Below are 14,083 nucleotides of genomic sequence, written 5' to 3'. Positions count from 1 at the left end.
AGCAAACTAACGCACATCATTCGCTACTGACATCACATTTAACTTTGCAATGATTTCTGCAAGTTAATAATTGTATCAGAAAACGAATTAAATTCACTGGACTCATTTAAATCACACCACTGCAAAATTCACCTTTTTGTTTTTATTTATATGAAAAGCATTAGTTGTGCCATAAAGCTATATTTAGAAAGTGGAGGTTTGCACATGCATTTCAGTTTTAAATGCAGTTGGGCCTAAAAGTTTATAAACCGTTATTTAAGGTTTGTGTTATAAAATGTAACAAGCAGAATCACTGTTAATGTAATTTAATCAAAATCAACATTATTACAAAAAGACATGGCCAGCTGTAGTTTACAAAAGGTTCACATATACTTGTATATATTTACATTTCTGCAGCAGCTTAAATTAAACCTAATGTATGCTCTTGCAGCAGGTTTTGTTTCATTCATTTAGAGACAGGCAGGGCTACATTACTAAACATCAATACTAATTCAGAGTAATTCTTATCATGAACTGCAGATACTGATTGTATCTTCGGAGACTATGTAAGATGTAGGTTTTGGTAGTGCAATTTTGCCAAAACGAGAGCAGACTAATTAAAACCCCTACAGAAACCTCTAGAAGTGATTATTTAACATTCTTCTACTGGTGTGATTATGATCTCTGGTGGTGACTTTGCTGCCAATTCTCCTCTCTGTGTTTGAGATGCCATGATCAAAACTTGCACCACTGTGTCCAACTTAAGAGATAAGGATGTCTGTAATGATGAAGATGAGGAGAGGTGATACTTTCTAAGCAGGATAAGATGAGGGTTCCGCAGTAAGGTATAAAACAATAACCAGCGCGTCCTGGCTCGGCTGTACATAGGGGATTCTGGGAGAAGAAATCAAACAAAAAAGGTTTATAAAAAGAACAATCATTTCAAGATAAAAAAAATGATTATTACAAAAACGTTAATGTCACACATGCACACACAGACTCATTACTGACCTGCATTGTTAAATGTAGAATATATAGAAACATTATTTCGCTGCAGAGTGTTGGAAACCAGCAGTTGGCAAAAACACACCATGACTGGGTTGTTGTGATAGTGGTCAGCAAAGATCATCCCAATCCATGTACTATAGCCTGGAACAGGTGGAAATAAAGGCTGTTAGGGCCAACTATGACTGTATAAGTAACAAGGATTGTTACACTTAATATGATGATTTTCTGGCTGGTTTATAGGGCTGTGTCAAGTCTCTCACAAAACTTTTAAGTTCAGAATTTTCATTTTTTCCCAATTACATGTCATGACTGTGACAAATGTGTTCCCAGGTGTTGCAACTCCTCCTCCAGCAACTTCCTCATTTTCTTTTTTTGTCATCATACATCCTTTGAAATTTGATTTGTTACTAGCACTAATCAACATTCTTCCACTTTAAAAAAAAATTTACCCCATGACAAGGTCATAGCACCCAAGACTCTCTGATAAATGCTGCCACCTCCTGGATGATGCAGATACATGTGGATAACTTTTACTTGAATATAAGTTTACCGGCATCCATGTTTTCATATCCTCTCTGCATTATGGTCCGGTCAATCCGTGACACAAGCCACGTTCCCACCACAATGCTAGACAGCAATCTCAGTACGCAGTTGCTTACGCCCATCACCACATTATAGAAAAAGAAGAAGTAGTTGAAGCAGTGAAAGGCCTTCCTATAAAGGCAAAGAAGAAGAAAATATAACACAGATATCATGTGAATCATATTCAATAGTTCTAAATAGTTCACGTTCAACATAAAAAGTAACACTATCACACTATCTGCCTATTCTAGCAAGCCATCAATCTTCTAAATCCTACTGAGCAAGTGAAGAGGTAGATGATTTCTGACTTTTTCCTTCACAGTCCAAAAAATAGAACTACCACTTTGCATTAAAAACAATGCTTATTCCCAAACATAAAATGACTCTTTGTGCAACATTTCTCTGATGGTTTTATAACCCATGTTTTATATCTGTCATGAAATATAAGCTACCTGTTGTTGAGAGCCAGTGGTTTCTCTTTATCGTTTGGACACATTTTGTCCTGAAGGAAGAAGATCTGGACCAGAATTACCTGAAAAATCACCAGGCCAATCACCAGACCAATGGTCACACTGAGAAACACGAGAAAAAGTAAAAATCTATCAGTCAACATCAATATAACCATTTTTTTTTTATGTTATCACACAGCAGCAACCACAAGAAAAGCTGACTTACATTACAATTCCCAGGTTGGTGAGCATGCTCAGAGCCATCCCATGTTTTACAGGAAGAACCAGCACGTAGGCCAACAGCAGGGCAAACAAGAAATGGACAAAATGGACAATCAGGTATCCTAAAATGTACAGATAAGACGTGGAGTTAATTCATATTTCTTACACTTTGTTGCATTGTTTGCATTTCGACTGTACAATTACAGTTTTTGAGAGAAGGAAATGAAGATCCATGTTAACAAAAAAAAAATCCACTTATTCCTAAAAAAAACATGACATTAAAGGGCAATTTCACCAGTTTGGAACTTCCTATGGCTTTAGGTATTCAATGTGCATTAATTCTTTTAAACTTCCCTCTGACTTCCCAATATTAAAATATTGAGAATAAGCTGCTTCTAGCAACTTTCATTATTAGAAGATGATGTCATCTGGAGGAGAACTGGAAAAGCAGGTTAACTATGATTACAAACTCCATCGTATGAGCGACGAGATGGCATAATCTGAACTGAAGCTTCATCCAAGTGATGTCATCTGGAAGCATTTTTCAGCTAGGACAAGAGAGATATTTTAATATAGGGAAGTCAAAGGGACGTTTAATGGCATTTACTTACATGCACTATCCAGACTAGAACCAAAAGAAGCAAATTCAAAATCATTGAAGGAGTCTTTTAAATGTAAAGTTCCATCTTTTCACTGATTCTAATGCCAAATATTTAGAAGAAAGCTGCTTGTGTGATATTTCATGCAAATGATTTGTATATTTGCATAAAATAATTTCATCACAATGTTCACCAATAAACTAGAAATTATGAAGTGAGTATTTATTATTGTGGCTCTTTCCTTCCTGCCTCTTTTTATATGGGTCTGGTTGAGGGCCTGTTATATTTGGGAACGCCATCTTGGTGTTTTATGGCCTGTCCTTTGAGGAACCAATACAAAATATGTATTTTCCCATAACCTGAATATAGGAAGTTGTGATGTAGATCACAACAGCTGCCAAGTCTTCCTGTTTTTATAAAACAAAGTGCTTACCCCAGAGCGTAAACGCTATTTGCCATCCAGAGTATCTCGCAATGGAAGCCTGTAAAAATGAAATTTGTTGTGTGTTTAATGTGTACAGTCAAACGTGTGAGTTAAATAAATGTGTGCAATGACGTAAGAGGCCACATAGAAAAAGATGCAGCTACACACACAGACATAGAACTTATCCATACTGTGTACTCTACATATATTTTAATATTCCTCACACATTTGCTGTCTCTCTCACCTTTACAGTAAAAGTTTAAACTTAGTTCTGCTTTTGTGTACACAGTTAACCACAATCTGTCGAGCCTTGAAAGTTGTGGTGATAATATGGTATTTGCAGCCCTGGTGAGGTGCAGTGACCATATGCCTAGCAATATGCTGCCAAAAAGTTTTCACATTTTGACCTAGAAACACAGTTATGCTAAGGTTAATGTCACAGTTGTGAATGCTGATGTAGTGTCTACATTTTTGCTTCTCTATGTGTGTTTACTTACAACGCTGACAGCAGAGCTAGGTCTGTGAAACCTCTCAGGAAGAAAACCTTTCTGTCCTTTCCACAGCCTCTTCAAGTGCTTCCTATCACCATCAAGGCACTAAGTTTTAGTACATGAAGTGTATTCCAAATATTTTTATTTTAGGTCTCTTACCTGTAACAGGCCAAAACGTGGAAGGTGTAGGCAATAGAGTTGAGACTAGCAAAGAAGGTGGTGGCAAGCCAACACTCTGAAAGTATAAAACAAATTATGAACAAACAAATACACTACCACCTGGCTTTAATTTGTTTCATGAAGACCTGTTCATCATTAACGCCAGGTGAAAGTGGTATTTAAATTGATTTTTGGCATTTTCAGAATCAGGAAGCAAAAGATGATTTGGTTACTTTGGACATTTTAACATTCCTGTCCAATACACCATACACATGAACCTGACTCACCCCTGGCCACATAAATGAATTCTTCTAGCTGTGGTATCATGGCCCCTAGAGCTTCAGTCTGGTTACAAGTTGTAACCAGCTGGCTCAGTGTATTCTTCCACTTCTCTACTCTGTCAAAAGCCACATCGCTGAGACTGTAGTCCGCCAGGGTTATCTAGAGAAATTACAAAGTTGAACATTCACAAAGTTTTTGTAACACCTTCCCAAACGTATGGAATTAAGGGCTTGATGCAATTTTTTACTGTGTATAGGCCTATGAGGGATATAATGGCAGTGCCAATTATCCTGTTGGGGAACTTGAAGTAGGGATCCCATTCATACACTCTGCTCTGGAACCAGCTGAGTGGCTCACTGCAACACAGAAGGGCTGTCATATCATTGTGTGTCTCAAGTGCAGGTACACAAACAACTTTAGTGTTTAGTTTTCAGTGTTTAGTGGTTTGGATGAGAGGGTATTCTACCTGTGTTCAGGTGTCTTCCTCAGCAGTCTCTTAACATACTTCACCTGGTGCTGCTCAGTCAGCTGCTCAGGGTCCTGGCAGGAGATTCAGCATAATCATTCTCAGTTTTGTTATAGATTGTTATGAAGAACATTCAGCAAAAAAGGGTATAATCACCGCAGACTATCAATCGATCAAATGAATGCAACAAGGAGAGTAAAATTACACAACAAATTATCGAAATGGGAAAGCATTCAGCAACATACCAACAATACAAAAACAATCACTTCTGAAATTGTATGTACTACTCATCCTGACCTCCTGTCCAACGTGTTGTATTTGTATTCGAACTGTTTTAACCAGCATGTAGAGAAACCGACCCAGGAGGAAGACAAGGGAGAGGACGCAGGGCCAATGGACAATAATCTTCTGGTATTTACCTAAAACCTTTGAAATGACACATAGCAAGTCATCCAATCATGTGTTTTTTCATTAGGCAAATTAATTTTCCACTAGATGAATGTATTTAGTCCTGACCTACCTTACCATTAGGGCACGTGAATGAATCCCACACTGTAACCAGGATCCTACAAACAAGCAACAAGTCAATGCGATTTACTGCATACATTTTTCTAAGCCTATTACGATTTTACCGGTGCACATTTGTAGTGCTCTTTAATATAGTTTTGGTGTATTTTTGCATTGCACAATTAAAATAATAATAATAATAATAATAATAATAATAATAATAATAATAATAATAATAATAATAATAATAATAATAATAATAATAATAATCTACTACAAAAGTATCCATCATATGCAGTTTTATTTGTACATGACTGTCCAATGTTGCACCGCCTTCTTTTGAACTCTTGCAGTACTAATCCACATTTTTATTACATTATTATTTTATGTTTGAAAAATAACATGAATTGTTATTTACCAAGCCAGAGAGTAGAGTATTCCCAGGACAGCACCAGTTGTTTTGAAAGATGTGGACAGACAGGCGAAGAAAGGGAAATACACCAGGCCCACTTCTATAGCTCCAACCAAGTACACTATAGCTGAGGAGAATAATGAAGAAACATCACGAGTCAACATCTTTATTTACCATATATATTATATATATCTATATGGCAAAGCTGTTTAAACAAAGAACATAAGGCTACCTCTGGCCCAGGTGGGGACAGTGAAGGGGATGTATTTTTCAGAGAAGAGCAGCAGGACACTGGAGGACACAGCACCATATGCAAACCCATAGGACCAGCGATTATGGAGGCTGCCTATAGTATCCAAAGGCCTGGGTGCACAATCATGATAAATAATGCAGTGTTAGACCTACAGTTGCTGCTCATACTGTACATTACACAAAAGCCCAGTTGCAAATATCTTAACAGAAGTTCTCAAATTTAAAATTTTCATAACTAAATAGTGAGACTTATTATTGTTCTTGACCCAATTGTTGCAGCTGTTGACTTACACCACAATGCCAAAACGTCCCTCCAGGATGGGCAGTCTGTGTTCAATGGGCAATCTATTAGCTCTTCTCTGGAGGAATGACAGGACCCCTACAATGAACACCTGCAAACAACAAATCAGTACAATACAAAATACATTGCTGTAATTTGTGTTTATTTTATTTTGTAAATCTGTTTTACACATTAATTCAACTACCATGCTAGTGTACTCTGTGAATGTCCCTAAAATTGTTCTTTTCCAAATCACAACATGAAAAGGCCACTAGGTGATTAACAACTTGTCTTGACACTCATTTTATTTAAAAAGATGGATGACTTACTGCTGGTATGAGTGACAGATGCAAGAACAGGTCGATAGATATTCCATTTTGACAGTCCTGAATTGTGGATACCCTGAAAAAAACAGTGAGAACAATTAATGACAAAGATCTGAGCTGACCTTATCTAAACCAAACCAAACCAGATTAAAAGTGAGCGAAACCTAACAGATAACAGATAAGATACAGTAACTGCCATCTGATAACCTTAATTCACGGTGGTACTTGAAGATGTCTACGCTCAGGTTCTGGCTCGCTATTGGTCTGTCCAGATTTATTTTTGCTGGATTGTTCAATTAAACCGTATGTGGCATAATGCAAACACTAAAAGCTGATAGTACCATAATACGAAAGAGCATCGTAAGTCTAGTAACAGTAAGATGAGTTTTTACAGTTTGTACTTACACATTTTCCCCTTGGTTTGCTATCATGATTAAAAAGTTATTTCATTGAAGTCTAAAAGGTTTGGTTTATGTTCCACTGCAAACACTCTACTCCTACTTCTTCCACTTCTCTGTTTCCTGGTTTCAATCATGTGACTCACACACTTGACCTTTGAACTTTGGATAGCACACTCAATTTGCACTTGTTTTGTGGGCTCTCCCATTGTGTCACAGTGTGTTCCTTAATGTGTCCATATCACGCACAAACACACACATAGATTATTGACCGTGTGTGTGTGTGTGTGTGAGCAGTGTAAACAAAGCTCACCCTCAGAAATAACCAACCGATCATTCACCTTCACTTCATACAGGAATGTTTCTCAGACTGCATTACAGAAATTCCTAAATTACGTTTCATTTTTTTTCCTTGAGGAAAGGTTCATTGCAAAAATTACATTTACTGGCTTGATGTTTTACTGTGTCTCTTTTTCATGTTACTCATGTTCATGTTTATTTCTGACACAATCAAATAAAAAATTTAAAAAGAAAATATTACAAGAATGCTATTTACTGCTGAATCACATTTATTGCTCGTGACAATGAGACAATGATTTAGTACAGCTGATTTGTAGTTTCAAAGATGCATGTTGGATTGATAGTCAGATCCATGGCGGTGATATGGTCAGCAGCTCCTCTCTTTCACAATCAAAATGTCCCTCTTGGTAGTTCTGTAGAGGAAGTCATAAGAAAACATGCTTGAGGTTTATTCTGCATATTTCAGTTAAGTGTAAAAAACACATTCAAACTAACTAACTAACTAACTAACTAACTAACTAACTAACTAACTAACTAACTAACCTATAATCCAGAGCATGAATAACAGACTTATTACAAAAAGCTTGCAGTCAGTGGAAACAGCTGCTGCGATCAGCCAATCACAGTTCAGTATTGTGACTGTAGTCTCTGAATTCTTTTCCCACCAGATGGAGAGAGAGTCAAACACTTGATCCTCCGTGTAGACAGGTTAGGTGATGTAGGACTAATGTGTGAATACCAGTAGAGCTGAGCAGCTGTGTGTACTCACTGTCTTTCTACACAAAGGGTACATTCGTTGGCATAGGTGTTTCCATCGCTGCCACAAACAGGAGCATAGTTCAAAGGGCAAGCCACAGTCGTAGCCTCAGGACAAGAAGGCTGCCAGGGAAACAAAAACATAATATTACATAAAACATAATATACTGTTTTTTGACGTAAGGGTCTGGACTTATTTTGGTTTAAATTAACTAAGCATAAACCCCAGTGAGGTCTTTTAAAAATGTGTATGAAATTGAGAACCACTGTCTTCTTTGCCATGGTCTAAAACTGAAATTTGTCCCCAAAAAGTGGGCCTATAGCCAAGAAAGCACACGCACACACACACAAACATGTACCTTTCTCATGAGTCCAGACATCTCGGCAGCTGTGGAACAAGAAAAGGACTCCATTAAATTAATCTAACATGCACATTAAAGCTACCCACTCTACATAATACCAAACATTAAAAACTGGCTACAAAGCCACGTGTCACCATTTTTTCCTATATATGTATGTTTAAAGGTAGACAATACTGCTATGTAACACTGACATATGTAACACATCTGCCATTGCACAGTGACTGCACTTGCACTAAACTTGCACTAAATACTGTGGCTAATATTACCTATACTGTAAGAATATGCAAATTTTGGTATTTTATGTATTTATTATAATTACAATAGATTGCTTTGTAAAGATCTGCTATTACTCTGCCAATATTATGGTGATCAGTGTAAAACATGCTTTCATTAACCACCTGTCTAATTGAATACCTTTCATTAGCATTGTATGCTTCTTTCTTAGGCAACCAGAATGCATTGGAAAATTACATTAAAAAGACTTCATCTCATTCTATAACAAGCAGTAAACTACAGTTCAAAGATTTATCAAAAGAAACGTTTTTTTCTTTGTTACCTGCAGCTACGCAGGTCAGCAGGAGTCCAAGAAAAACAACTCTTCCAGTCATGGTGCTAGTGAATGAATAACTTTGTGTTTCACAAGCAATAAAAATATAAGTGTGTGGGAGTACAGCAGGGGTGAATACGTGGACACACAATATCACATGCACAGTCCAGAAAGTCATCCACTGATATTACCACACACCCAACATACAATAAACATGTCTTTTGTTCAGTACAAACTAATAACGAGTCTGTGCTTGCAATTGTATCTATTACACAAATAAACACAAATTACAACTCTTTTAATGTACGATTTTTAAAATTTATTAATGCAAAGAGTAACCATACACAATGGGTAACAGACTCAAACTGCTGTTTAATACTTAAAAATGTAAACAAATAATATTGAGCACAGGAAGAAAAATATCACCACCTTAGCACTGCCCTGCACTTCTCACTTTACTTCACTACTGTGTCTGCTTTTTGCCTTTTCACTCATTTCACTGAATTACATGTAATCCTTCGTTGTCTATTTCAAGTTTCAAACAAATGATGCAGCGTAGCTCTATATTGTCTGAATTATATCTGCGTTCCAGTGTAGAAATCTTTTTTTTCGATGTCTAACTTAATCTACGTACCAAAATCCCTACTGTACTTCTAGATCTTTGAATCAAGTGGCTGCTAAGCCGATAAAGTGCTCACATTTAACAAAAGGTGGTTTCTGGTTTGGAACTGCAATGTTGGTAGCAGAGCAAGCCTGAAGCCCCACAGCAGTTAGTTAGATCCCCGAGATATCGGAAACCCCTTCCAAGACTTTGTATGACACAGAGCACCTATTATGACAATTAGTCATAAATTAAACCCTGGATATACTTTTATTGAACTATAAAGCATTACAAGCACATCCCTAATCAATGTGGTCCCTGCTTATATGTAGTCTAGCTCTGGAAGTTTGTATTTCAACCTCACGTCTAAAATTTGAGTTACTGACAGTATCGTTAACTTCAGTGTGGCAGCTTATTCATGTGAACAGACATCAGGTTTAGAATTTGGCAACATCACTAAAAGATAGAAAAAACTTGCAGTCTAATGAAAATTGAGTAAGAGAGCACAAACAAAACATAATACATGCTTTTAGTTTTGAGCTGCTGACAATGAGGAGGTTTTTTTTGTAAGTTAGCCGATGATTAAAGAACTGAAATCAAAACATAACAAACTTTACAAAACTGGTGCCTCCTAAACATTATGCTGGTTTTTGCAAGATACATATTCAGTTCCATTTGGCACAGACACTGTTCACGCAACAAATGTTTTTGTTTTTTGTTGTTGTTGTTTTTTTTTGACTTGACATCACACAATAGCTACTGTACATAATATCCACATCGGCGCTGGCTCAGGTTGAAACCACTCCCGTTGTTCTGTTACACAGGCATGCATGAAGCATGTTACTGGAACAGTTGCCATCTTTAGATGCAATACAAGCAGAGTACCTGCAAAACTGACATCTGCCTATGTAAGATACAGATTTACATTTGTTTCATCTGTCAAAAAAACCCCAATTTGATACAGATCTTTTTTTTTTAAACGATAATGTGGATTTAGATCCACACATGTGCTGTATATGCACCAGTTTTCCACCAACAATGAAACAGAATGTAGTCCTCTCCATATCCTCTACAAGCTGATCTGATGACATGCTTTGACACACACAGAAAGATCGATAGTACAGGTGTGTGTGGCCCAGTGGAAAGCATGCAATAGATATTTCTAATGAACTTTCAAAAATAACCTTTCTGCTTTCATGCCCATTTAAAGAGCGCTGGATGAGTGATAAAAGCCAGTCTTTGTACAGTACAACCAACTTTTCTGTTTTTACTGTGAAGGATAACATTTTTACACAGTCAAGTTTCATTCATTATATCCACAAAAAGCTCCTTTTTGTGCTTTGATGCTTTGTGCATGATGGTATCTGTCTTATACATTCCCTGGCAGCCTACATGGGTTGTTTCTTTATGGAGTGCTGCGACTTCTTTCTCCACCATTATACAGTATAGGCACTGTGCTGGACAATGTTAAGGACACCAAAACAACAAATAAAAAAATACAACTTAGTTGCCAGTTTTAATTGTTTTCCAATAAAAGAAAATGTTTCTCTCGTATGGTTAAATTATCTTAAAGTCAAATTTGTACAAATTAATATAATTGCATGTTCCTGACTGAAATCAATTGGATTGTAAATGCTATTACCATCGTCAGCCTTAAAAAACAACTGCCCTTGGTAACAAGGTGAGATTGAGAGAGGTTTGACCCTGTAAAAAAGATTGGTCATTCCTTCTTTTAGCAGTTGGCAGTGAATGATGCAAATGCTTATTTTGTGCTGTCATGCTTTCACAATACAGACTAGCACACACACAGTTCCACTGACTACTGCTAAATACTCCTAGGATTGGGGAAATGTGAGAATTTTTTCCATCTATAACCCCAGTTGACTTGTCCATTGAGTGACTAGCAGGACTACAAGCTTTCCAGTCTAACAAAGCAGTTTAATCCTGCTGTTGCTTCAAGTGTTGTCTGTCTTCTCTTTCTTTCTCTTCAACTAGTGAAGGAGAAGCACCAGTCTCCAACCCTCACAGGAATATCTTCTGAACTTAAATATATTTATATAATTCTTGCATTGATTTGCATTGAGTTTTTATTGTTTCAGTGTCACAATACCTGCAGTCTCTGCCTTGTCAGGAGGCGGTGCACTGAAATGCAGGTCCACTGAGAAATGATAACAATTAAAAAAGACTAAAAAAATAGTAATTAAAAAAATTAATATAGTTTGTCTCCCCCTCAGGTTAGTAGTCCATAGTTTCTGAATTGGGGGCTATGATACCACTGATGGTATGTTAAAAATTAGACACAGCTCTCCTTGGTCTTGCTGTCCATGTGAATTGAACTTAGCTGGGAAATGTCCACTACCACAGCGTCCCGCTTGCTCAGATGAATGTCTTTCAAATGGTCCTCATCACTTTGGTCCTTGGCAAAATTGACAAACACCTGCAATAGGGAAAGAAGAAAATAGTGAATTTAGACTCAGCGTAAACATAATAAATACATACCAGTTATAGTTTGGGGTAAATTTGCTTTGTAAATTTACTTGGTCTAGAGTGGTCTGAGAGACAGAGTAGTCCTCTATCCTGAGCACTTCCTTGTTCTTGGACAGCATGGAGAAGATGCGGGCAAGGGAGGTGAGGGATGAGGGCAGCTGGTATTGTAGCATATTGCGGTGTTTCTCCTTCAGTGTGCTGCCAGGCAGCTCTCGTTCGATGAATTCCATCACTGGCTTAAGGTCTGGGTTGGGCCCCGCAACCCGCAAGATGATGGTGTAGCCATCACCAAACCTACAAAAACAACAATCAAATAAGGCATATTTTTTAAAAGTAAAAAAAAGCTAAAGTAGTAATACAAGAATACAAGAATAACTTTTTCTTTTAAGTTAATGGTAATTTTAATGTGTTTTCATTATAAGTCTTGGAAATGATTGAACAGCTTCTGTCAATTGTTTGAACAGGAGAAACCTGTCAAAAATGAGCTGTTTAAAATGGCAAAAGATGATACATTATTAAATGTGAACATGCTGTAAATGATCAACAGTGTAAGACAATTAGCCAACACTACAAACTAGATCATAATCATAAAAAATCATAAAAATGTACATTAAAAAAAACATCTATGTTATAGCTGTTGTGTGTAATCCTACCTGTTCTTGAGGTGCTGCACGCTGCCCAGACAGCGGAACCTGCCGTTGACCATGATGGCCATTCTGGTGCAAAGTGCTTCACACTCCTCCATACTGTTAAATCACAGAAGAATGGACCATGATGAGGTTCACAAGAAATGCTCTATTTATTCATACAATAGTTTGTAAGGTGTTAATATATGTACACATATATAGAGCCAAATGAATAGATGTTGTTTTGTCCAACCTGTGAGAGGTGAGGACTACAGATCGTCCCTCTTTGATAATGCTGAGGATGGCATTCCACAGGGCACGACGTGCTTTAGGGTCCATGCCTGTTGTTGGTTCATCCTGTTAATGGGAAAAAACAGATACTCAGCTGCTACTTCACTAAATCTAAAACACAGTCCACCGTCTGCAGTTAATTTTAGGTTCAACCCTCTGCCCTTTATTATGAATAAGTATGTTGCCACTGACCAGAAACACAACAGGTGGTCCTCCTATTAGAGCAATGGCGGTAGACAGTTTCCTCATGTTTCCCCCGCTGTAGCTGCCTGCTGCCTTGTCCACATATTTGGCCAATCCCAACTTCCGGATGCCCCACTCTGCCACCTAGCGGACAGGATAAAGATTTCAGTTTAAACAATATCTATGTGTATTTTTTATTTTATTTAATATGGCACAATATATAAAAATATGTGTTTATTTGTAGTATGTTTTGTAATGTTTTGTAATAATGCAATAGTATATGTAGATAGTACAGACGGAGTCATAGGAAATACTGTATAAATGATTTATGCTTGTGTTTGTTTTTTGCTGACCTCGCAGACTTCCTTGTCAGGCACCCCTCTCAGGATAGCGTAAAACTCGAGATGCTCTCTGCCAGTCAACAGGTCATTTATAGCATCAAACTGGGGACAGTAACCCATGTTCTGATGTACCTCATCTATCTCTGTAGTTACACTGCAGTGAGGAAAGGAAAGGAGTGAAATTATGTGTATTATCTTTGTATTCAATCTTTCTGCACAGATTAAAGAGGCTGATTTAATGTCCAGTGCAAGTTAACTTGAAGAATTTAATACATTAAATGATTTCACCAGGAGTGGGACAAACTTGCATTATATTTTTATGTTTAGTCTCAGTTATGGTGTGAAAATATTTCTTGTTGCCAATAAAACAGACTGAACATTTAAAGTGTATTAGAAATATATTTAATATATTTTGGTATGATCTGTCCTTACCTTTTCCCAGCAAGGTAGGCCTCTCCATTGGTGACCAGAGAGTCTCCTGTCAGCATTTTGAACGTGCTGGTTTTGCCTGCTCCATTAACTCCAAGCAAACCAAAGCACTGCAGGTAAAGAGAAAAAATGTTAACTTCAAGATGAGTTACCTTCAATTTTATTTCAATTGTATTTATTTACTTTCAAATTCAATGTACAGCTGGTAACACCAAATAAAATGTATCTATTCATCCCCTTTAAAAACAGTTTAAACACTTGCTTTATGTTGTTAAAGCTATTTTAAAGAAACTGTCTTTCTTGCAAATGTGATTTACCATGTGT

The 14,083-nt window shown here is 37.1% G+C and overlaps 3 protein-coding genes across 9 annotated transcripts in view; all 3 read right to left on the bottom strand.

Moving 5' to 3' along the window:
- Positions 1-127: 127 nt before the first annotated feature.
- Positions 128-7,001, bottom strand: stra6l (STRA6-like). Its single transcript, XM_067497692.1, has 18 exons — positions 6,844-7,001; positions 6,442-6,514; positions 6,124-6,224; positions 5,813-5,943; positions 5,587-5,707; positions 5,182-5,227; positions 4,959-5,087; positions 4,662-4,735; positions 4,443-4,551; positions 4,201-4,354; positions 3,914-3,989; positions 3,761-3,842; positions 3,273-3,321; positions 2,245-2,362; positions 2,022-2,141; positions 1,538-1,701; positions 991-1,128; positions 128-873 (listed from the first exon to the last, which is right to left on the bottom strand). The coding sequence occupies exons 1-18, from the start codon at positions 6,867-6,869 to the stop codon at positions 632-634; spliced, it is 1,953 nt and encodes a 650-aa protein (XP_067353793.1). The 5' UTR covers positions 6,870-7,001; the 3' UTR covers positions 128-631.
- A 386-nt stretch (positions 7,002-7,387) lies between these two features.
- Positions 7,388-8,979, bottom strand: spink4 (serine peptidase inhibitor, Kazal type 4). Its single transcript, XM_067497693.1, has 4 exons — positions 8,811-8,979; positions 8,252-8,280; positions 7,906-8,015; positions 7,388-7,549 (listed from the first exon to the last, which is right to left on the bottom strand). The coding sequence occupies exons 1-4, from the start codon at positions 8,977-8,979 to the stop codon at positions 7,504-7,506; spliced, it is 354 nt and encodes a 117-aa protein (XP_067353794.1). The 3' UTR covers positions 7,388-7,503.
- Positions 8,980-9,097: 118 nt separating this feature from the next.
- LOC137123639 (phospholipid-transporting ATPase ABCA1-like) overlaps positions 9,098-14,083 on the bottom strand; it is a 35,101-nt gene continuing 30,115 nt past the window's right edge. For all 7 annotated transcript variants that reach the window (XM_067497683.1, XM_067497689.1, XM_067497688.1 and 4 more), the window contains exons 43-49: positions 13,763-13,869; positions 13,343-13,484; positions 12,999-13,133; positions 12,769-12,872; positions 12,543-12,635; positions 11,940-12,183; positions 9,098-11,839 (exon numbers count right to left, since the gene is read on the bottom strand). In XM_067497683.1, coding sequence (XP_067353784.1) covers positions 11,696-11,839; positions 11,940-12,183; positions 12,543-12,635; positions 12,769-12,872; positions 12,999-13,133; positions 13,343-13,484; positions 13,763-13,869 — 969 coding nt within the window. In that variant the 3' untranslated portion in view covers positions 9,098-11,695. The remainder of the gene's footprint in view (positions 11,840-11,939; positions 12,184-12,542; positions 12,636-12,768; positions 12,873-12,998; positions 13,134-13,342; positions 13,485-13,762; positions 13,870-14,083) is intronic.

The sequence above is a fragment of the Channa argus genome, chromosome 3, assembly GCF_033026475.1.
Source record: "Channa argus isolate prfri chromosome 3, Channa argus male v1.0, whole genome shotgun sequence".
In the NCBI taxonomy this organism is placed as follows: domain Eukaryota; kingdom Metazoa; phylum Chordata; class Actinopteri; order Anabantiformes; family Channidae; genus Channa; species Channa argus.
Note: the sequence above shows the minus strand (reverse complement) of the source record. Positions and strands in the feature narration are given on the sequence as shown.